Raw genomic sequence first — 25,095 nt, 5'->3', positions numbered from 1 at the left:
ACGGGGAGGGGACCGCTCTAAGGCACCGATTCACAGAGCCCTGAGGCCCGGTCACTGGGCGGTGGCGACGCCAGCCTGCGGGCATCACCACTTCTTGGGAGAGGCTGTCCGCCCCTGCACTCGCATCCACGCTGGGCGCCCGAAGGCATCCCCTCCCCAGGCAGCGGCGGGGCTCCCCCCGCTCACCTCCCGGCATCCACCGGCATCCGCCCGCGCGCCCGGAAGAGCTGGAGCTCGGAGGTCCAAACAAAGCCCGCGGGTATTGTTGTCTCGTGCGCTCCGAAGGTCGCCTAGACTACCCGGCCCGGCCCCACCCACAGCGTCTGGCAATCTAGACCAGTCTGGTACCAGGCAGAAAATGGAAGAGCCTCCAGAAGGGGCTCCGGCGGAATCATCGGAAAACCAAAGTACAGCCAAGTCCCCAAATGACAGCCACACAGACAGCCAGGAAGACAACAGGCAGAACCAGGATGAAGTGGAAGCAGATGACCGGACTGATCACAGAGCAGCTGACCAGGCTGCCCAGATAGTGTCCGGCCTGGCTGAACCCAACGTAATTAATCAAGCTGACCACAAAGCATATGAATCCATGGGAGAAAGAACATCTGATCAGGCTGACCTCAGAGCATCCAACCGTGCTAATGTCGCCGATCGTAGAGCATCTGATCAGGTTAACCGAAGCATGTCAGAACAGACGGACAGCACGGCATCTAGCCAAGCTGGGGGTGTGGAGTCTGAACAAACTGACAGCCAGATGTCTGCTCTGCCTGAACAAGATACTTCTGAACAGACTGAACGAAGGGCTTCTGAGCAGATTGACCACAGAATGTCCAGCCTGGCTGAGAGAAGAGCTTCTGAACAGATTGACCGTAAACCATCTGTCCCATCTTTACAAAGACCCTCTGAGCAGAGTGATCACAGAATGTCCCGCCCGGCTGACCAAAGAACTTCTCAACAGATTGAAAGTAGATTGTCTGGCCTGGTTGAACGAAAAACTTCTGAACAGATTGATCATAGATTGTCTGACCAAGTTGAACACAGAACATCTGTAAAGACGCACCGCAAAGTGTATGACCAAGCTACTAAACCAGCTGAACACCAGGCTGCTGACCCTGACAAGGCTGGCAGTGAATCTGACCAGGTTGACGACTTAGTGGAAGAAGAGGATGATTACACAGAAGACAACCTGTTTGACTATGGAGAACGTAGCCGTTCTGATGATAGATTATTCGACCAGCTTGGCTACAGCAAGGAAGACAAAGAGGCTGACTTCAGAGTACAACCCTGCAAATTTGAGCCTGGCCAGACAGATGGCAGCATATCCAAGGCTTCCCTTGAAACTGAAAGTGTAGCTGATCTGCAAGCATTCATCCCATTTGATCACAGATTGACCAGTACTTTCCAAACAAAAGACCAAGCCTACTCCCAAAGATTTCCCTCCATCTCATCCAAATTGGACTATATCATCAGTCAAGAAAAAACTCAACCCGTGGAAACCAAGCCTGTAGGTTAAAGGGGCATTTGATACCCCCCTGGGAGGTTGGAGGTTAACCCAGGGGCCTGGCAGAATGCAGGAAGAGGGCACATGTTGTGGTATGTGTGACCCATAGGATTCAGGAAGGGCAGGAGAAGGGTGGGAAATAAAGAGATGGATTGCCTTCTCTGCTACACTAAGTAAGGCCATTCAGGAAGGATCAATGTACCAGGATTCAGGAGACCTGGGTTTCAAGTCCTGGTTCTGCTGCTAACACTGGGACACTAAGTCATTCCCCCTCTGGGCTTCTACCAAAGGAAAGGAATTTGGAGTCAGTTGGAAATCTCTGTGAAGGGAAAAGTATTTGAAGTAGATTGGAGATGTCTAAGGTACCTCCCAGGACTTAAGGTGCATTACATTGCCTGGAGAATCAGCCAGGTCTCTCATAATAATGTCTTTGCTCTTAATTCCTGGTGTTCAGATCCCATCAATACCAGATTCCACTGATAACAGCAACAATAGCAACAAAACTTCCTGGGGCTTTTCAATTCATTAAAGACTCTCTTGGGGGATATTTCCATTTTAGGCTGATATTTCAGAATACCAGGAAAGAAGGAGTTTTCAGGCATACAATCAACCTTCTAAGAAGCGGTTCCCTCCTATAGTATATAAAGATCCTTATCAAGTTTCACTGCAATACATGGAGAAACACCACATTCTGCAAATATTCCAGGTAAACCTCTCAACCTCTTTTTTAATTGTGAGTTTTAAAGTAATTATAATGTAAACGACAAACTTTGACCTGGCTTATAAGAGGTACAAGAAAGGGCGTTTGCTATAAAAGGGATATAATCTTAATGAGGAGTCAGTAAGTGTATTAAGACGTATTAACCAAAAGTAGTAAATGATAAACACCAAATGAATAATTCTTACCATGATATGAAGCCCTTCAGAGGAATTAGAGATCTGATAGGTTGGTTGCTAGGGAAAAAATTTGGCCCAGGGTTAAAGTTTGAACCAGACTAGGAAGGAAGGACAAAATAATGGCAATTGAAAAGGAGAGAAAAAGACTTTCCAGGCAGGAGTATAATACTTTCAAAAGATGACCAACCTGTGACCATCTAAGAAACCACATTCTTCAGGAGAAAAATGACATAGTTAAAAGTTGCTTCTAATTCTTGAAACTATAAATTTTATTGACCTCAGGATATGGGGCTGGAATGTTCTTTAAAGTATGACATTCCTTGGCCGATACAGAATTATAAAATATTATCACATTTATAAAGTTTTTGCTGTTTTGTGGGTTGTTTTTGTTTCTGTTCTCCTGACATGTGTATTTTTATGTTAATATTATAATGCAGCAAGGTATATATACATATATAATGACATATATACATGAAGTAACTTTGTGGTTAGAAAGTTGTAGGTAAGAATGGCCCACCCCAAATGAAAGCATTTAAACTGGAAGAATTTAAGTTTAAAGAAGTAGGAAATAGAGGAAAGTGCACAAATTTTAAAATCTGTTAGCCCAGGGCTCCAAGCTAACTTTGTCCCTTCTCATCTTTGTGATTTGGAGGAAATTACGTAACTTCTGTGAATCTCAGTTTCCTCATAAAATAGAGATAAGTGATATTTGCTTTATTAACACTGCTGTATGCCTTTTCTTTCTTTAAAATGTCATTTTGTGGGAGAATGCTAATGGCTGGACTTTCTGGCTTTAACCAAAGAAATACTAATTATTAAACTCAAGGATGAAAGCTGTAGAAAGTAGAATTCTAATCGTTCTGTAAGTAATTTTCTTTATCTGTCAACAAAAGCAATGCTTATGCATTGAACATTGTTATCAGAAAAATTAGTTATAAATATGTGTTCAGTAGAAACATATATGAAATAATTAATTAGCGTGGGTACATTAAGCAGACCAGAATATTTTATACCAGAAATTTGCCCTATTGTTATTCCCTGCAAGTGAGAATTCTGCTTGCTTTATTATAATTTTTTGAGTTATTCAACAACAGCAAAACGTATGGAAGTGGGTCTCTGAAGTTTTTTATATTCTTTCTCATTTATTATTACAAATGCTGAACATCATTTTCACCTTTTAGAATCAAATGCCTTAGAAGGAAGTTTCTATGTAAAAATCATACAGTGTTTTAAAATTTTTATTCAAAACTTTTTCTTTGACTATTCTTCAAAGCAAATAATTTATTGATTTCTCAGTCTAGCAAAATCACAATTCTCAAAATCTTTCTCCAAAACTCTTTGATCTTAGAAACTAGAAAAATATACATTGCTATTTATTCCTAAATTTTTAATCCCTCCACATTTTACCTTAATTTGCCCAAACTTATCAGCAGTAGGAAAATAATTTGTCACTATGTAGAGATATACGAATTTCTTTAAAATGCTATGGTACATGTTAGGTTAATGTAAAAGATTGCTTCAGGTATAACCTGACCATATAGCTTTAGTTCAGAACCATAATGTGATGCCTTTCTCTCTCTCTTTCAGCATATCACTGAAAACCTAGTCTATGAAAAGCCAGAGGACCCCCTGAGTTTTATGCTGTGCCAGGTATGGAATAGGAATGTTATTCCGTTCATTATGAAATATAGCACACATACAAGTGTACAAAACATATACAACTCAGTGAATTATCATGAAGTGAGCACACCTGTAACTACCATTCAAGTTAAAAAAAAATTAAAACATTGCCAGCATCCGAGAAGCCCCCTTTCTTTTCTTCATGGTAATCACTCCCCACAAAGGGACTATTTCTGAATTTTACAATAATGACATTCTCACTTTTCTTTATAATTCTACCATGAAACATGAATCATGAAACACTTTGATTTAGACTTGTCAGCTATTTTTAAAATTTATTATTATTATTTTTTTTGGTGGTTAAGAGCATGACTTCTAGAGCCAAAAAGCTTTACTTTTTAGACTTTAAAAATGTTTTTTTAATTTTTTATGCAATTTTAAAAGGCTACTTTCCATTTACACTTATTACAAAATATTGGCTCTGCTCCCCATGTTGTACAATACATCCCTGAGCCTGTCTTACACCCAGTAGTTTGCCCACCACCACTGGTAACCACTAGCTTGTTCTCTATATCTGTGTAGGCTTGTCAACCTTTAAACTTTATATAAAGGGAACCATGTAGTAGGGACTCATTGGTTCATTCTTCTTCTCAAAACTATGTCTGTGAGATTAATCCGTGCTGTTGTGTGTGGCTGTAGTTCATTCGTTTTCATTGCTGTATAGTACTCATTGTAGGAAATGCCACAATTTATCCATTCTGTGATAGATGTGGACCTTCAGGTTGTTTCCAGCTTGGAGCTATTACAAAAATTTTTCCTAGGAACTTTCATGTGCATGTCTCTTGGTGCACATATACACACATTTCTCTTGGGTACATACCCACAAGAGAGAATGCTGGATTGTCAGGTATGTGTTTGATCAGCTCTAGTAGAGTATTTCAAACAATTTTCCAAAGCGATTGTACCAATTTACACTCCCAATAGCAGTGTATTTTAGAGTTCCAGTTGTCTTACATCCTTTTCACTTATAACCAACACTTAGTATTATCAGTATTTTCAGCATTAGCCTTTTTAATGGATGAACAGTAATAAATCATTGCAGGTTCAACTTGTGTTTCCTGAGTACTGAAGCAGTTGCATACCTTTTCATTTGTTTATTGGCCATTTGGAAATACTTCTTTTCTATTGTATTGTTTGTCTTTTTCTAATCATTTGTAACAGTTTTCTATATATTCTGGTTATGAACTCTTTGTTGCAGGTATCTTCTCCCACTCTCTGCCTTCTATTTTATCTCTTAAAGGTATCTTTTGATGAACAGGAATTCTGAATTTTCACATAGTCAAATTTAGTAATCTTATGACTTCTGGTGTACTATTTTAGAAGTCTCTCCTTAGCCCAAGCTCCTCATCTTAGTCCCTGTATTATCTTGTAGAAGTTTGTTTATGGGTTTTTTTTTTGGCGGGGGAGGGAGCATTTGGTTTTATTTTGTTTTTAAATTTTGTTTGTTTTTTGCCTTTTACATTTATATCCAATCAATCTGGAATTGATTTTGTGTAGGATGTGAGGTGGAGTCAAGTTTTATTTTCTTCCAAGTAGACATCCAATTGACCAAGCACCTTATATGAAAAGACAGTACTTTCCGCACTGCTTTTTATTTGATTCCTATAGTATATTTGTTGATCCTTGCTCCACTACAAGAATCTCTTAATTAGAATGCCTCATGATAAGTCTTAATATCTATCAGAGCAAGTCCTCACATCTTATTCTTCTTTTAAAATATCTTGGATGTTTTTAGGTCTGTGAATTTCCATTTCAGCATTTAGAATTATTTGTCAGGTTACACACACACACACAGACACACACACACACACTAGCAAACACTGATGGGATTTTGGGGGGGATTGCATTGGCTCTGTTGATCAATTTGGGGAGAAGTACCAGCTTGAAACAAACTTTATCCTCTCCATCTATCTAGGTCTTTAATTTCTTCCAGTATAGTTATTATTTGCATAAAGGTTTTACATATCTTTTTTTATAAATTTATTTATTTGATTTTTGTCTGTGTTGGGTTTTCGTTGTTGCACGCGGGCTTTTTCTAGTTGTGGTGAGCGGGGGCTACTCTTTGTTGCAGTGCGCAGGCTTCTCATTGCGGTGGCTTCTCTTGTTGCGGAGCACGGGCTCTAGGCGCATGGGCTTCAGTAGTTGTGGCACGCAGGCTCAGTAGCTGTGGCACACAGGCTTAGTTGCTCCGCGGCATATGGGATCTTCCGGGACCAGGGCTCGAACCTGTGTGGCCTACATTGGCAGGCGGATTCTTAACCACTGCACCACCAGGGAAGTCCAAGGTTTTACATATCTTTTGATAGGCATATCCATAGGTATTTTATCATTTTGATGCTATTATAAGTAGAAACTTTTAAAATTTCAGGTTCTAATTTCTGAGATATAGAAATATAGCTCATTTTTGTTGATCTCATATGCAGCAACCTTACTAAACTCAATTTATTATAATCATGCATTTGTAGATACTTTGGGTATTCCTACATATACAATCATATCATTTACAAATAGTGACAGTTTTATTTGACCTTTCCAATCCTTATCCTTTTTTTTCTTTTTGTCTTATTGCATGTATTATTTATCTTCTCTTTGCCCCTTCAGATCTACCTTCCTCTCTTCTTTACCCTGCAGAGAAGCTAATCTATATGGACTAGATCAATAGGCTCTTATTCCTTCTGACTTCCAGTTGGGTTAAGCCAGTAGGAAACCATGGAGAGAGACTGGAAGGAGGAAAGAGGGTGAAGTTAGATTTATTCCCCTGTCCTTTTCCCCACAGTCTGTCTGTCCTGAGTTGTCTGGAAATCACTGCTTCTCTTAAGGTACCTTACTTTACATAACTCTTTGCTTCTGAATTATAGTAATGGTCCCTCCTCTTGACCTTCAGTCCTAAAGTTAGTTCAGTTTTTACTAGCTTTGGATTATTGCGTTATCTCCTGTGACTACCTTATGCCTAATTCTTTTTAAATAGTCCCTTTTTGAATAAACTGTCTTTGAATTTCTCTATTTTTAAAGTGCTGTTCCTGTTGGAACACTGATATAGAACAGTGGTTACGGATCTCCAGTAGAACTAATGTTGAATAGAAATAGCTACAGTATCTGCCTGCTAATGCAGGGAACACCGGTTCGAGCCCTGGTCTGGGAAGATCCCACATGCCGCGGAGCAACTAGGCCCGTGAGCCACAACTACTGAGCCTGCGTGTCTAGAGCCTGTGCTCCACAACAAGAGAGGCCACGATAGTGAGAGGCCCGCGCACCGCAATGAAGAGTGGCCCCTGCTCGCCGCAACTAGAGAAAGCCCTCGCACAGAAACGAAGACCCAACACAGCCAAAATAAATAAATAAAAATAAATTTAAAAAAAAAAAAAAAGAAATAGCTACGGTGGTTCACATTGCTGGCTCTCAGTCTTAAAAAAAAAAAAGAAAAAAAGTTCCCTATTTAACCATTAACTATGGTGTTTATTGTGTTTTATAAATACTACTAATCATATTAGGGCAGTTCCCTTATAGTCTGTTTTCTGAGAGTTTTTATCATTAATTATTAAATTTTATCAAATTATTTTTCTATATCTATTGAGATGATTGTATGATTTTTCTCCCTTCTGCTGTTAATATGGTGAAATATATTTATTTGCATTTTTAAAACTTTTCAAGCACACATACAGAAAATTACAGAGATCAAAACTGTACAACTTGACTATCACTAATTAAATAGAGCTATGAAACCACCAAAAGATTGAAAGTTACCAGCTCCTCAGAATACCACATGGTACCTGTTTCCAATCACTACCCTTTCTATTCCAGAAAATAACCACTATTCTGACTTTTAGTTTGACTTTTTTTAGATTTTGTATAAATGGAATCAGATCACTGTACTATTTGGGGGCTGGCTTATTTTGAGCAGCAGTATGTTTGTGAGATTCTTTCATCTTGTGCATATTATTCATTCCTTTTCATTTCTATATTCTCTATTATGAGTTAGACATTTGGTTGTTTCCAGTTTTTTGGTTGTTATGAATAATGCTGCAGTGAACATTCACGTACTTGTCTCTTGGTGCACAAGTGCATGCATTTCTATTGGGTTCAGACCTAGAAATGTAATTGCTAAGTCACAGGTTATTGACATAAGTTCAGCGTTAAAAGATTGCTGCCCAGGGGCTTCCCTGGTGGCGCAGTGGTTGAGAATCTGCCTGCCAATGCAGGGGACATGGGTTCGAGCCCTGGTCTGGGAAGATCCCACATGCCGCAGAGCAACTAGGCCTGTGAGCCACAACTACTGAGCCTGAGCGTCTGGAGCCTGTGCTCCGCAACAAGAGAGGCCGCGATAGTGAGAGGCCCGCGCACCGCGATGAAGAGTGGCCCCCGCTTGCCGCAACTAGAGAAAGCCCTCGCACAGAAACGAAGACCCAACACAGCCAAAAATAAATAATAAATTAAAAAAAAAAAAAAAAAAAGATTGCTGCCCCAAAGTTTTCCAAAGTACTCAGACCAGTTTACACTCCTACTTAAAGTGGTATTGTTGTAGTTTTCTTCATGTTTCCTGTATTGTGGTGCTTTGAACTTCTAAGAACTGTGGGCTTACAGTATTCAGCATATTTGGAAATTTGTTAGCCACTATTTCTTCAAACATTTTTTTATCCCAGCCCTCTCCTCTGGGAGCTCCAATTACACATATATTGGGACAGCTGAAGTTGTCTCAACTCCCTGATGCTCTGTTAATGTTTTTTAGTTCTTTTTTTCCCCTCTATATCATTTTGGATATTTTCTATTGCTATGTCTTCAAGTTTACTGATCTTTTCTTCTGCAATGTCTACAGTATCACTAATAATAAAGTGCCAGTGTATTTTTCATTACATACATTATAATTTTTGTAGTTTTCACCCCCAGTTTATTTGTGTCTTTTCTATAGTGTCAGTATCTTTACTTAACTTTCTTGAACTTAAGAGAATATAGTTATAATAACTTTTTGCTGCTTGTTTTTATGCCTGGTAATTTTTTAATTGTGATATAATTGACATATAACATTGTAATAGGTGTATGCCTGGTAATTTTTGATTGGTGCAAGATATTATGAATTTTACCTTAGTAGGTGCTGGATTTTTTTGTATTCATGTATATTCTTGGGCTATATTTCAGGACCCAGCTAATTTACTTGGAAAAAATCTGATCTTTTCCAATTTTGCTTTAAGATTTTTCTAGAGTGAAACAGAGCAGTGTTCATCTAGGGCTAAGTATTCCCCACTACTGAGGCAAAATCCTTCTGAGTACTCTACCCAGTGCCCCATGAATCACAAGGTTTTCCAGTTTGACTGGTGATAATAGGCAGTATTCCTGGCTTGGTTCTTTCCGTGGCCACAGGTAGTTTCCTCACACACATGTACTGATCTATACACAGGGGATTACCTGAAGGGGACCTTCTGCAGATTTCCAGAGTTCTTTCTGTGCAGTTCTCTCCTCTCTGGCACTCTGTGCTGTGAACTATAGCTGCTTTGCTTTCCCCAGGATCTCAGCTCCATCTCCTCAACTCAGAGGTCTGCAGGGTTCCTCTCAGGTTCACTTTCCCTACTCTGTGGCTAGGAAATTTTCTGAAGACAGTAGGGTAGAGCAGTCATAAGGCTCACTTCATTTCTTTCCTGACTTTCACAGAGCACTATCCTTTGTTGCCTGATATCTTGAAAACCATTGCTTCTTATATGTTGTCCATTTTTAGTTGTTTCAGACAAGAGGGAAATCTGGTTTTAGAGGAAATAGAAGTTCCAGACCCTTGTGTTTTAATGTTTTTCATCTGTTTTGAAATTTTTTCAGCTAGCATTTTTTCAAATATTGCTTCTATCCCTTTTTTTCCCTCTCTCTTCTCCTTCAAGCGACAGAATATTTGCTGGAGATTCCTTGTATGTTGTTTATTTCTCAAAATTTTCTTCAACTATCAAACATTTCAAACATACACAAAAATAGAGAATAGTATATTACTCTCCATGTGCTCATTATTCCTATTTAATAACTATTACCACAAGCCTATCTTATTTGATATATACCTTACCCCCTTTCCTCCCCCCCAGATTATCTTGAAGTAAATCCTAGTCATAATATAATGTCATTTGTAAATATTTCAGTACATATCTATAAAATATAAGGACTTTAAAATCTAATCACGGGGCTTCCCTGGTGGTAAAATGGTTAAGAATCCACCTGCCAATGTAGGGGACACGGTTTCGAGCCCTGGTCCGGGAAGATCCCACATGCCATGGAACAGCTAAGCCCGTGCGCCACAACTGCTGAAGCCTGCACACCTAGACTCCATGCTCCACAGCAAGAGAGGCCACTGCAATGAGAAGTCCGTGCACCGCAGCGAGGAGTGGCCCCCGCTCGCCACAATTCTGGTTTACTTTGCTCTTTTTTTCTAGCTTCTAAAGGTCAGACCTTAGATTGTTGATTTTACACCTTTCTTCTTTTCTCATGTAGACATTTAAAAATGTTTCCCTCTAGGCACTGCTTTAGTTGCATCTCACAAATTTTGATATGTCATGTTTTTATTATCATTCAATTCAAAATATTTTCTAATTTGTCTTATGATTTCTTCTTTGACCAGTTATTTACTTAGAATTGTGTTGTTTAATTTCCAAATATTTGAGAGAGTTCTAGATATGTCATTGTTATTGATTTCCAGTTTAGTTTTATTGTGCTCTGTACAATTTCAATATTTTTCAATTTACTGAAACTTTTTTTATGTCCCAGTATATGGTCAGTCTTGGTTAATGTACCATATTCACTTGAAAAGAATATGTATTTTGTTGTTGTTGATGTAGTGTTCTGTAAATATCAAGTAGATCAAGGAGATTGATAATGTTATTCAGATCTTCCATGTATTCCCTGATTGTTTTGTTTAGTTTGTTTTTTATTTATAAAATTATTGACTCTTCAGTCAAGCAAGATAAATAAGCTCTAGAGATCTACTGCACTCATTGTACCTATAGTCAACAATAATGTGTTGTACACTTAAAATTTTCTTAAGAGGATAAATCTCATGTTAAATGTTCTTGACAAAGTTAAATTGACTTTTTCCCTCAGCTCTTGAAAAATGTGGTTTCACTACTTTCTGGCCTTCATAATTTATGATGAGAAGTCCACAGTCATCCAAAATGTCATTCCCCTTCTATGTAATATGTCATTTTCCTCTGGCTGCCTTCATGATCTTCTCTTTTTCTTTAGTTTCCAGAGGTTTTTATCATCATGCTGATTGGAACTTACTTATTTGGGCATTAGCTGAGCTTTTTGAATCTATAAGCTTATGTCTTTCACCAAATTTTGTAAGTCATCTGCCAGAATTTCTTCAGATATTTTTCCTGCCCCATTCTCTTTCTCTCCTTCTCTTTTTGAGACTCAAATTAACCTTATATTGGATTTTTAAATATTATTTCACAGACCCCTAAAGTTCTCTTCATTTTTGTCAGGTTTTCTCTCCTTTCATCAAATAACTCCTTAACTCTGTTTTCAAGTTCACTTACTACTTGCTCTGTCATATATATTCCTGCTACTATAGGCACATGCAGTGAATTTTTTAATTTTTAGTTCTAAAATTTCTATTTGGTTCTTTTCTATATTTTCTATTTATCTTCTGGGATTTCCTATGTTTCCTTTCATTTCCAGTGTATTTTCCTTTACTTCAATGAGCATAGTTACAATAGCTGGTTTTAAATGCTTATCACATAATCTCAGCATTGAATAATCTTGGAGTTGACATCTGTTGATTGTCCTTTCCATTTATCATTAATATTTTTTTAACATCTTTATTGGAGTATAATTGCTTTACAATGGTGTGTTAGTTTCTGCTTTATAACAAAGTGAATCAGCTATACATATACATATATCCCCATATCTCCTCCCTCTTGCGTCTCCCTCCCACCCTCCCTATCCCACCCCTCTAGGTGGTCACAAAGCACTGAGCTGATCTCCCTGTGCTATGCGGCTGCTTCCCACTAGCTATCTATTTTACATTTGGTAGTGTATATATGTCCATGCCACTCTCTCACTTCATCCCAGCTTACCCTTCCCCCTCCCCGTGTCCTCAAGTCCATTCTCTACGTCTGCATCTTTATTCCTGTCCTGCCCCTAGGTTCTTCAGAACCTTTTTCTTTTTTTTTTTTACATTCCATATATATGTGTTAGCATATGGTATTAGTTTTTCTCTTTCGGACTTACTTCACTCTGTATGACAGTCTCTAGGTCCATCCACCTCACTACAAATAACTCACTTTCTTTTCTTTTTATGGCTGAGTAATATTCCATTGTATATATGTGCCACATCTTCTTTATCCATTCACCTGTTGATGGACACAGGTTACTTCCATGTCCTGGCTGTTGTAAACAGAGCTGCAATGAATATTGTGCTACATGTATCTTTTTGAATTATGGTTTTTTCAGGTTATATGCCCAGTAGTGGGATTGCTGGGTCATATGGTAGTTCTATTTTTAGCTTTTTAAGGAACCTCCATACTGTTCTCCATAGTGGCTGTATCAATTTACATTCCCACCAACAGTGCAAGAGGGTTCCCTTTTCTCCACACCCTCTCCAGCATTTATTGTTTGTAGATTTTTTGATGATGGCCTTTCTGACCGGTGTGAGGTGATACTTCATTGTAGTTTGATTTGCATTTCTCTAATGATTAGTGATGTCGAGCATCCTTTCATGTGTTTGTTGGCAATCTGTATATCTTCTTTGGAGAAATGTCTATTTAGGTCTTCTGCCCATTTTTGGAATGGGTTGTTTGTTTTTTGGATATTGAGCTCCATGAGCTGCTTGTATATTTTGGAGATTAATCCTTTGTCTGTTGCTTCATTTGCAAATATTTTCTCCCATTCTGAAGGTTGTCTTCTCATCTTCTTCATGGTTTCCTTTGCTGTGCAAAAGTGTTTAAATTTCATTAGGTCCCATTTGTTTATTTTTGTTTTTATTTCCATTTCTCTAGGAGGTGGGTCAAAAAGGATCTTACTGTGATTTATGTCATAGAGTGTTCTGCCTATGTTTTCCTCTAAGAGTTCCATAGTGTCTGGCCTTACATTTAGGTCTTTAATCCATTTTGAGTTTATTTTTGTGTATGGTGTTAGGGAGTGTTCTAATTTCATTCTTTTACATGTAGCTGTCCAGTTTTCCCAGCACCACTTATTGAAGAGGCTGTCTTTTCTCCATTGTATATTCTTACCTCCTTTATCAAAGATAAGGTGACCATATGTGCATGGGTTTATCTCTGGCCTTTCTATCCTGTTCCATTGATCTATATTTCTGTTTTTGTGCCAGTACCATACTGTCTTGATTACTGTAGCTTTGTAGTATAGTCTGAAGTCTGGGACCCTGATTCCTCCAGCTCCGTTTTTCTTTCTCAAGATTGCGTTGGCTATTCGGGGTCTTTTGTGTTTCCATACAAACTGTGAAATTTTTTGTTCTAGTTCTGTGAAATTTTTTGTTCTAGTTCTGTGAAAAATGCCATTGGTAGTTTTATAGGGATTGCATTGAATCTGTAGATTGCTTTGGGTAGTATAGTCATTTTCACAATATTGATTCTTCCAATCCAAGAACACGGTATATCTCTCCATCTGTTTGTTTCATCTTTAATTTCTTTCATCAGTGTCTTATAGTTTTCTGCATACAGGTCCTTTGTCTCCTTAGGTAGGTTTATTCCTAGGTTTTTGGGTTTTTTTTGCAGTGGTAAATGGGAGTGTTTCCTTAATTTCTCTTTCAGATCTTTCATCATTAGTGCACAGGAATGCAAGAGATTTCTGTGCATTAATTTTGTATCGTGCTACTTTACCAAATTCATTGATTAGCTCTAGTAGTTTTCTGGTAGCTTCTATAGGATTCTCTACGTATAGTATCATGTCATCTGCAAACGGTGACAGCTTTACTTCTTCTTTTCCTATATGGATTCCTTTTATTTCTTTTTCTTCTCTGATTGCTGTGGCTAAAACTTCCAAAACTATGTAGAATAATAGTGGTAAGAGTGGACAACCTTGTCTTGTTCCTGATCTTAGAGGAAATGGTTTCAGTTTTTCACCATTGAGAATGATGTTTGCTGTGGGTTTGTCATATATGGCCTTTATTATGTTGAGGTAAGTTCCCTCTGTGCCTACTTTCTGGAGAGTTTTTATCATAAATGGGTGCTGAATTTTGTCAAAAGCTTTTTCTGCATCTATTGAGATTATCATATGGTTTTTATCCTTCCATTTGTTAATATGGTGTATCACATTGATTGATTTGCGTATATTGAAGAATCCTTGCATTCCTGGGATAAACCCCACTTGATCATGGTGTATGATCCTTTTAATGTGCTGTTGGATTCTGTTTGCTAGTATTTTGTTGAGGATTTTTGCATCTATGTTCATCAGTGATATTGGCCTATAGTTTTCTTTCTTTGTGACATCTTTGTCTGGTTTTGGTATCAGGGTGATGGTGGCCTCGTAGAATGAGTTTGGGAGTGTTCCTCCCTCTGCTATATTTTGGAAGAGTTTGAGAAGGATAGGTGTTAGCTCTTCTCTAAATGTTTGATAGAATTGGCCATTGAAACCATCTCGTCCTGGGCTTTTGTTTGTTGGAAGATTTTTAATCACAGTCTCAATTTCAATGCTTGTGATTGGTCTGTTTATATTTTCTATTTCTCCCTGGTTCAGTCTGGGAAGGTTGTGCTTTTCTAAGAATTCGTCCATTTCTTCCAGGTTGTCCATTTTATTGGCATAGAGTTGCTTGTAGTAATCTCTCATAATCCTTTGTATTTCTGCAGTGTCAGTTGTTACTTCTCCTTTTTCATTTCTAATCCTGTTGATTTGAGTGTTCTCCCTTTTTTTCTTGATGAGTCTGGCTAATGGTTTATCAATTTTGTTTATCTTCTCAAAGAAAAAGCTTGTAGTTTTATTGATCTTTGCTACTGTTTCCTTCATTTCTTTTTCATTTATTTATGATCTGATCTTTATGATTTCTTTCCTTCTGCTAACTTTGGGGGATTTTTGTTCTTCTTTCTCTAATGGCTTTAGGTGTAAGGTTAGGTTGTTTATTTGAGATTTTTCTTGTTTCTTGAGGTAGGCTTGTATTGCTGCTATAAACTTCCCTCTTAGAACTGCTTTTGCTGCACCCCATAGGTTTTGGATCATCGTGTTTTCGTTGTAATTTATCTCTAGGTATTTTTTGGTTTCCTCTTTGATTTTTTCAGTGATCTCTTGGTTATTTAGTAGTGTATTGTTCAGCCTCCTCTCCTGTGGCAGCAGAGGCTGGCATGACATTGCACCAGCCTGAGGCATGCTGTGTGTTCTCCTGAGGAAGTTATCCCTGGATCATGGGACCCTGGCAGTGGCGGGCTGCACAGGCTCCCGGGAGGGGAGGTGCGGGTAGTGACCTGTGCTTGCACGCAGGCTTCTTGGTGGCTGCAGCAGCAGCATTAGCGTCTCATGCCCGTCTCTGGTGTCAGCACTCATAGCCGCGGCTCGTGCCCATCTCTGGAGCTCGTTTAGGCAGTGCTCTGAATCCCTTCTCCTCATGCACCCGAAACAATGGTCTCTTGCCTCTTAGGCAGTTCCAGACTTTTTCCTGGACTCCATCCCAGCTAGCTGTGGTGCACTAGCCCCCTTCAGGCTGTGTTCACGCGGCCAACCCCAGTCCTCTCTCTGGGGTTTGACCTCCGAAGCCCGAGCCTCAGCTCCCAGCCCCCACCCACCCCGGCAGGTGAGCAGACAAGCCTCTCGGGCTGGTGAGTGCTGGTCGGCACTGTTCCTCTGTGCAGGAATCTCTCTGCTTTGCCCTCTGCACCCCTGTTGCTGTGCTCTCCTCCATGGCTCCGAAGCTTCCCCCCCGCCACCCCCCTGTCTCTGCCAGTGAAGGGGCTTCCTAGTGTGTGGAAACTTTTCCTCCTTCACAGCTCCCTCCTCGAGGTGCAGGTCCCGTCCCTATTCTCTTGTCTCTGTTTTTTCTTTTTTCTTTTGCCCTACCCAGGTACCTAGGGAGTTTCTTGCCTTTTGGGAAGTCTGAGGTCTTCTGCCAGCATCCAGTAGGTGTTCTACAGGAGTTGTTCCACATTTAGATGTATTTCTGATGTATTTGTGGGGAGGAAGGTGATCTCCATGTCTTACTCCTCCGCCATCTTGAAGGTCCTCCTATCTTTAATATTTTAACATAGTAAGAATATTTACCATGAGAGCTACCCTCTTAACAAATTGTTGAATGCACAACACATTATTATTAACTATAGGTACAATGAGTACAGTATATCTCTAGAGCTTATTCATTTTGCTTAACTGAAACTTTATGCCCATTACAACACCCCATTTTCCCCTCCCCCCTCCCCCCTGGCAACCAGCGTTCCACTCTTTGATTCTATGAATTTACATATTAGATACGTCATAAAAGTGGAATGATGCAGGTTTTTATCTGTGACTAGCTTATTTCACTTAGCATAATGTCCTCATTCATCCATGTTCTCACATGTTACAGAATTTCCTTCTTTTTAAGGTTGAATAATATTCCATTGTATGTGCATATCACATTGTCTTTATCCATTATCTGTTGATTGACATTTGATTGTTTCCACATCTTGGCTGTTATGAATAGTGCTGCAATGGATATTAGAGTGCTAATATCTCTTCAAGATCCTGATTTTAATTCTTTTGGATAAATAGAGCAATTCCAGCAGGGGAATTGATGGATCATATGTACTTCTATTTTTAATTTTTTGAGGAACCTCCTTACTGTTTTCCATAGTGGTTAGACTAATTTGCATTCCTACCAACAATGTGCACAGGTTCCAATTTCCCCACGTCCTCACTTACATTTGTTGTCTTTTGTTGTTTTGGTGGTAGCCATCCCAACAGGTGTAAAGTGATATCTCATTGTGGTTTTGATTTGCATTTCCCTGATGATTAGCGACACTGAGTGTTTTTTCATATACCTGTTGACCATCTGTATGTCTTCTTTGGAAAAATGTCTATTACAAGTCTAGCCCATTTTAAAATTATTAGATTTATTATTTAAAATTTTAGATTATTAGTGTTTTTTCTTTTTACTACTGAGTTGTAGAAGTTCTTTATATATTTTAGAGATTAACCTCCTATCAAATTTATGTTTTGCAAATATTTTCTCCCATTCTGTAGGAGGACCTATTTACTCTGTTGATTGTTTCTTTTGCTGTGCAGAAGCTGTTTTGTTTGATGTAGTCCCACTTGCTTATTTTTCTTTTTGTTGCCTGTGCATTTGGTGTCATATTTGTAAAATTATTGCCAAGACCAATGTCATGATTTTTTTCCCCTATGTTATTTTCTAGGAATTTTACAGTTTCAGGTCTTACACTTAAATCTTTAATCCATTTTGGTGATTTTTGTGTATGGCATAATATGAGTCCAGTTTCATTGTTTTGCAAGTAGATATCCAGTTCTCCTAGAGCCACTTGTTGAGGAGACTGTCATTTCCCCCTTCTTGGCACCATTGTCAAAGATCACTTCCTATATGTATGGATTTATTTCTGGGCTCTGTGTTCTTTCCCTTGGTCTATTTGTCTTTATGCCAGTACCATACTGTTTTGATTACTGTAGCTTTGTAATATATTTTTAAATAAGGAAGTGTAATGCCTCCATCTTTGTTCTTCTTTTTCCAGCTTAATTTGGCTATTCATGGTCTTTTGTGGTTCCATATGAAGTTTAGAATATTTTTTTATTTCTGCAAAAAAAATGCCATTGGGATTTTGATAGGGATTGCATTGATTTTTGAGGGTAGTATGAACATTTTAACAATACTAATTCTTCAAATCCATGAACACAGGATGTCTTTACATTTGTTTGTTTCTTGTTTAATTTATTTCATTACTATTTTATAGCTTTCAGTATACAAGACTTTCACCTCCTTAGTTAAGTTTATTCCTAAGTATATTATTCTTTTTGGTGCTATGGTAAATGGGATTGTTTTCCTAATTTCCTTTTCAGATAGTGTGCTATTAGTTTATAGAGGAGCAACTCATTTTTGTACGTTGATTTTGTATTCTACAACTGTATCTAATTCATTTATTAGTTCTACCAGTTTTTTAGTGGAGTATTTAGAGCTTTTTATAAGACCATGTCATCTGCAAACAGGAACAATTTTACTTTTTCGTCTCTAATTTTGAACAACCATTGGGTCAAAGAAGAAATCAAAAAGGAAATTAGAAAATACCTCACATGCTGGGACTTACCTGGTGGCGCAGTGGTTAAGAATCCGCCTGCCAATGCAGGGGAGACATGTTTGAGCCCTGGTCCGGGAAGATCCCACATGCTGCAGAGCAACTAAGACCCTGAGCCACAACTACTGAGGCCACCTGCCACAACTACTGAAGCCCATGCACCTAGAACCCTGCTCCGCAACAAGAGAAGCCACCGCAATGAGAAGCCTGTGCACCACAGTGAGGAATAGCCCCCGCTCACCACAACTAGAGAAAGCCCGCACACAGCAACAAAGACCCAATGCAGCCAAAAATAAATAAGTAAAAATAAATAAATAAATTTATTTTTAAAAAGAAAGAAAGAAAGAAAATACCTCAAACGAAAAGACAACCAACTGCATGGGAGAAGATATTTGCAAATGATATGACCAATAAGGTGTTAATATCCAACATATATAAACAGCTCATACAACTCAACATCAAGAAAAGAAACAACCCAATTGAAAAATGGGCAGAAGAACTGAATAGACATTTTTCCAAAGAGGGAATGAAGATGGCCAACAGGCACATGAAAACATCACTAACCATCAGAGAAATGCAAATCAAAACTACAGTGAGATATCACCTCACACCTGTCAGAATGGCTATCATCAAAAAGAAGACAAATAAATGTTGGCAAGGATGTGGAGAAAAGGGAATGCTTGTACACTGTTGGTGGGAATGTAAATTGGTGCCGCCAGTGGAAAACAGTATGGAGGTATCTCAAAAAACTAAAAATAGAACTACCATATGACCCAGCAATTCCACTCCTGGATATATATCCAAAAAAAACCAAAAACACTAATTTGAAAAGATACATGCACCCAATGTTCACAGCAGCATTATTTACAATTGCCAAGATATGGAAGCAAACTAAGTGTCCATCAACAGGTGAATGAATCAAGAAGATGTGGTATATATACAATGGAATACTACTCAGCCATAAAAAAAAGAATGAAATCTTGCCCTTTGCAGCAATCTAGATGGACTTGGAGGGTATAATGCTAAGTGAAATAATTAACACATAGAAAGACTCTATGATATCACTTATATGTGGAATCTAAAAAATACAACAAACTAGTGAATAAAACAAAAAAGAAACAGACTCACAGATATAGAGAATAAACTTGTGGTTACCAGTGGGGAGTGAGAAGTGGGGAGAGACAATACATGGGTGGGGGAGAAAGGGTTATTTTGGGATTATATGAAATCATGTGTGTGAAACTTTTGAAAATTGTAAAGCACTATAGAATTTAAAGAATCTTTCATTCAATTAAAAAAATAAAAAAGGAAATTAGAAAATACCTCAAGACAAATGAAAATGAAAACACAACATACCAAAATTTATTGAATGTAGCAAAAAGAGTTCTAAGAAGGAATTTCATAGCAATAAACACATTAAAAAAGAAATCTCTCAAATAACCTAATTTTACACCTCAAGGAGGTAGGAAAGGAAGAAAGAACTAAGCCCAAGGTCAGAAGAAGGAAGGAAATAACAAAGATTAGAGCAGAAATAAATGAAATAGAAAATAGGAAAACAATAGAAAAATGAAACTAAGAGTTTTTTTTAAAAAAAGATAAACAAAATTGACAAACACTTAGCTAGACAAAAAAGGGAGGCAACTCAAATAAAATCAGAAGTGAAAGAAGAGACATTATAACTGATGCCACAGAAATAAAAAAGATCATGAGAATACTATGAACAATTCATTATATGCCAACAAACTGGATAACCTAGAAGAAATGGATAAATTACTAGAAACATACAACCGACTGAGACTAAGTCATAACATATATATGGAATCTAAAAAAAAAAGAAAAAAAATGGATCTGAAGAACCTAGGGGCAGGACAGGAATAAAGACGCAGACGTAGAGAATGGACTTGAGGACACAAGGAGGGGGAAGGGTAAGCTGGGATGAAGTGAGAGAGTGGCATGGACATATATACACTACCAAATGTAAAAAAGATAGCTAGTGGGAAGCAGCCGCATAGCACAGGGAGATCAGCTCGGTGCTTTGTGACCACCTAGAGGGGTGGGAAAGGGAGGGTGGGAGGGAGACGCAAGAGGGAGGAGATATGGGGATGTATGTATATGTATAGCTGATTCACTTTGTTATAAAGCAGAAACTAACACACCATTGTAAAGCAATTATACCAATAAAGATGTTAAAAAAAAAAAAAAAAAGACTAAGTCATAAAGAAATAAAAAGGCTGAATAGACCTTTAACTAGCATGGAGGTTGAATAACCAAAAACTTCCCAGTAAAGAAAAAGCCCAGGACCAGATGGCTTCATGGTGAACTCTTATCAAACATTTAAAGAAGAATTTATATCAATTCTTCTCAAAATCTTCCCAAAAAAATTGAAGAGGAGGGAAAACTTCAAATTCATTTTGTGAGGCCAGCACTACCTGATACCAGAGACAAAGACACAAGAAAAGAAAATTACAGGCCAAGATTCCTGTTGAATATAGATGCAAAAATCCTCAACAAAAATACTAGCAAACCAAATCCAACAGCACATTAAAAAGATCATACCACATGAGCAGGTTGGATTTATCCCTGGGATGCAAGGATCATTCAACATATGAAAATCGATTCATGTGATACACCACATTAACAGAATAAAGGATAAAAATTACATGATTGTCTCAAGAGATCTAGAAAAAGCATTTGACAAAATTCAGCACCCTTTCATGATAAAAACTCAACAAACTAGGGAGAGAAGGAGGTTACCTCAACATAATAAAGGCCATATATGAAAAGCCCACAGCCAACATCACACTCAGTGGTAAAAACCTGAAAGCTTTATCTCTAAGGTCAGGAATAAGACAAAATGCCCACTCTTGCCACTTTTATTCAACATAGTACTGGAAGTCCTAGCCAGAGCAATTAGGCATAAATAAACAAACAGACAAATAAATTTTTTTAAATAAAAAATAAGAGGTTTCCAAATCAGAAAAGAAGAAGTTAAAGTTATCTTTTCTATTTAAAATGAGTAGCATTCTGTTGGTTTTCTATAACTAGGATAATTTCAATTGTATCCTTAACATTGTGAATATTATGCTGTGTAGACTTGTGTTCTGTCATACTCCTCTGACAAGTGATGGTGTCGTTTTTGTTTTAGCTGGCAGCTAACATGGTTAGATTTGAATTGTAAGCTCTCTCTCTTGCCTTCTGTGGTCATAGCTCAGGTCAATTCCTTAAGCCTACTGCTACTTTGAATCTGTCCTATGAATGCATGATTCAGAAGTCAACCTGAGGCTTGTGCAGAGTTCATGCACAGAATTAAGGAATCTCCTTCCCTCTTCTAGGATTTCCCCTCACTCTTCAGCATCTAGCCATATTTGACCAGTCTACTTCCTGTAATTTTTCCATCCAGAAAGACAGTGGGCTTTCTGTCACAGTTTGAGGCATTCTTGTGCAGCCATAGCTATGTCTGTGAGTCATGACTGTCATTGGGTCAAAATTACAAAAAATGAGAAATTCGCTCCATTTGGTCACTTGCTCTAAGTTTAGACTCCTCTCCAAAATCTGCCTGTCTTTGCTTAGTCTCCAGAACCTTCAGGTAGCTGTGAGATTTTTTGTTTTGTTTCGGTTTGTGGGGTTTTTCTTTTGTGGGGGAGGGGGTTGTATTTTATCCATGAATACATAGCTGTTATTTGCAGAATTCATTTTTTTTTTATTGCTTACTCTTGCATATAGGAAGCAGATCTTCCTTTTTAATATATAATATATGCATATGGGTTTTATCACATAAATTTAAGTGTGTGATGTTTTTAGTTTATTTAATTCAAAATTGTCTCTAATTTTCATTATGATTTCTTCTTCAACTTATGGATTTTTTGACATTAGATTATATAAATTATCAAATATTAGATATCTAGTTGCCCTTTGGTTAATGATTTCTAAGTCAATTGCATTTTACTCAGAGAGCAAGATTTCAAATCTTTGAAATGTGTTGACTTGCTTTATGATGCAGCATATGGCTAATTGCCATGAATGAATTGGGGTTGAAAAAATATTTATTCTGCAATTATTGGGAAGTGTCTAAATATATTCACTAGATCAGGTTTGCTAAACATGTTGTTCAAGTCATCCAATATTATTGTGAATTTGCCTATCTCCTATAGTTCTGTCAATTTACGCTGTGTATATGTAATTGAGGCTATGTTATTAGGTGCGTATGAATTTAGAGTTCTTATATTTTTCTGGTAAATTGAATTTTTATCATTAAGAGGTATAACATGAACTCTACTCTTTTCAATATTGTTATAGCTATACCAGATTTATTTTAGTCAGTATTTAAATGGTATATATTTATTATTTTTAACTTTACTCTGTCCTTGTCTTTTAGATATCTTTCTTATATATAGCATGTATTATAACTTTTATAATTATTCAAATCTGATAAGCTTTTAATTGGAGCATTTAGTCCCTTTATATTTGATGTTATTAAAGATATATTTGAGTTTAAATCTATTGTCCTACCATATGCTATTTGTCCTGCCTGCTTTGTTTCTTTTCCTCTACTTTTTATCTTCTTTTATTGTTACATTTTTCTCTCTATTTAGAAGTTACACTCTCTTAATCTTTTTTTTCTTTTTTGGTTTCACATTGGGGTGATTTTTAAAAATTAATATACTTTATTTTTTAGAATGGTTTTAGGCTTACAGAAAATTTGAGCAGAAAGTACAGTGAGTTCCCATTTACTCCCGCTCCTTCCCCCATTTCCCCTATTATTAGCATCTTGCATTAGTGTGGTAGATTTGTTACAGTTGATCAGCCGGTTTGATAATTTATTGTTAACTAAAGTCCATGGTTTACATAAAGTCTCTTTGTGTTGTACATTCTGAAGGTTTTGACAAATGTATATGATATGTATCTATAATTAAAGTATCATACAGAATAAGGTCACTGCCCTAATAACCTTCTTAATATTTTTAATGGTGTCCCTAGATATTACAACACATATTCGTGACTTATCAAAGTCTAAATTATTTGTACCAAGTCAGTACAAGGACTTCTGTATTTTATTTTATTTCATTTTTATTTTCATTTCTTTTACATGACAATCTGTTGAGCATCTTTAACAGTCAGGAAACCTGCAAATTAAATTTACAGTAAGATAATATGTAAAACCACAAGATAGCCAAAATTTAAAAGTACTTCAGTATTTTAAACGTCTATATATTTTAACCCTACAGGATAAGGTAACTCCAAGTAGACCGAAATTGCAAGTGGAAAAAATTCTTTTTCATTCTCCTCAGGTACAGGAAATGATACAAAACAGAAAGAAATGTGAAACCTACGAAGAATGAATCTCTCCTCAACATTGTTTACAACCATCAGTGTCAACACTATGTTCTGTTTCCCACTCTGTAAATCATTTTTGAATGGTCATTAGTAGTGACTCTGCCTAAATGTGTTCTTATTTTTTAAGGAAAAATCTACTGAGTAGCTTCGTAAAATTCACGTAACAGTTACAGATACCTCTGGCTCATCATACAAAAACATAGGCACATATACTTATCCATGCATTGATATTTCAGTACTTATTCCTCCAAAGCACTGAACGAAACATGTTCACAAATCCCAGAGAGGATCATGAAAAGAATATTAGCAATTTATACGCAGTTCCCAAAAGCATACACACCCATCATGTCTCAAAACTGTTTATAAAATTTTCAATTGGAAAATGTGCGGAAAATAATTCGTAACAGCACTTTTTTCTCTCTTAATGGAAGGTAACTGTTGTAAGATCTCTTTTCTTGTTTCTTAATACCTCCAACAAATTTTTACTATTTTCCTCTTTGACCCTGCCTGTTATATTCTGACATTAATGGAAGTGATTTAATCTATTCCGAGGGATAGTCCTCTTCTGACTTTTAACCTAAAGCAAAACTCAAACATGTTATACTACTCTGTATACACCTGTGGGAGAGGCAGAATGTCACTTCCTTATTACCTTTATCCTCTGAAGAGTGTCTGCATCGTGTGGAATGTGTAGCCAGTTGAACTGGTATTTAAAAGCAAAAAGCCTCAACGTGGTCTACCTGGTATGAGAGTATCTGCCCAGCAATCATAACTGAGATGATCATCTGATACTACTTTTGTGAGCTGAACCTTTCATTTAATTTCTATTTGAACATTATATCAGACTTGATTCTTCATATTGTTTCCCTGGCGATTTGGTATAATTATGTGGTGTATTGCAATGAATTAAGCTTCTGTTTGAACAATCATGCACAAATCCCCTTTTTTATACCTGAATTTCATGTCTAATAATTATAGTTTTAAAATCTCTACTTACAACTTCAAAGCTTCTTTAGTTTTTCCTTCAATTGTCCACAAAATGTGCCAGTGCCCAGACTCAATAAGTGTTCTCCAGGCGGATAAGCAGCCTTTCTGTTGATTGTGGGCTGGCAAAACTAGGTAAAAGCTGATAAACTTACAGTGAACCTGTGAGAAAACTTTGAGTGACAGGGCTAAGGTTATAATTAATCAGTTGATAGAACAAAATAACCCAAATATTGAAGGGTCAACAATATCATTAGTGAACAAAAACTTGGATGTTATCAATAACATCTGAAATTAAATACTGAATTTAGTTCACTGGTTTTCAGCCCTAACACTTTACTATGTTTCTTAAAGCAGAACACCTCAAACTAGTCCACCTCCGCCACTTCAGCCCTTCTCATTGGCATTCTGCGATGCATTTCAGAGCTGTCATTTTGACCTTTCACAGTGAGGCAGTGGACCAGAGGGGATGGGCTTGGTATGGTCCAGTGATCCTGTCTGAACATGTTTGACTGA

At 37.5% G+C, this 25,095-nt stretch overlaps 1 protein-coding gene across 1 annotated transcript; it reads left to right on the top strand.

Moving 5' to 3' along the window:
• The first annotated feature begins 358 nt into the window (after positions 1-358).
• TEX55 (testis expressed 55) lies at positions 359-24,478 on the top strand. Its single transcript, XM_036850968.1, has 4 exons — positions 359-1,504; positions 2,061-2,207; positions 3,986-4,048; positions 23,550-24,478. Exons 1-4 carry the CDS (start codon positions 359-361, stop codon positions 23,598-23,600), a joined length of 1,407 nt encoding a protein of 468 aa, XP_036706863.1. The 3' UTR covers positions 23,601-24,478.
• Positions 24,479-25,095: the final 617 nt, after the last annotated feature.

Source organism: Balaenoptera musculus, chromosome 4 (assembly GCF_009873245.2).
Source record: "Balaenoptera musculus isolate JJ_BM4_2016_0621 chromosome 4, mBalMus1.pri.v3, whole genome shotgun sequence".
In the NCBI taxonomy this organism is placed as follows: domain Eukaryota; kingdom Metazoa; phylum Chordata; class Mammalia; order Artiodactyla; family Balaenopteridae; genus Balaenoptera; species Balaenoptera musculus.
The sequence above is the reverse complement of the archived record's forward strand: the minus strand, read 5'-3'. Positions and strand labels throughout refer to the sequence as shown.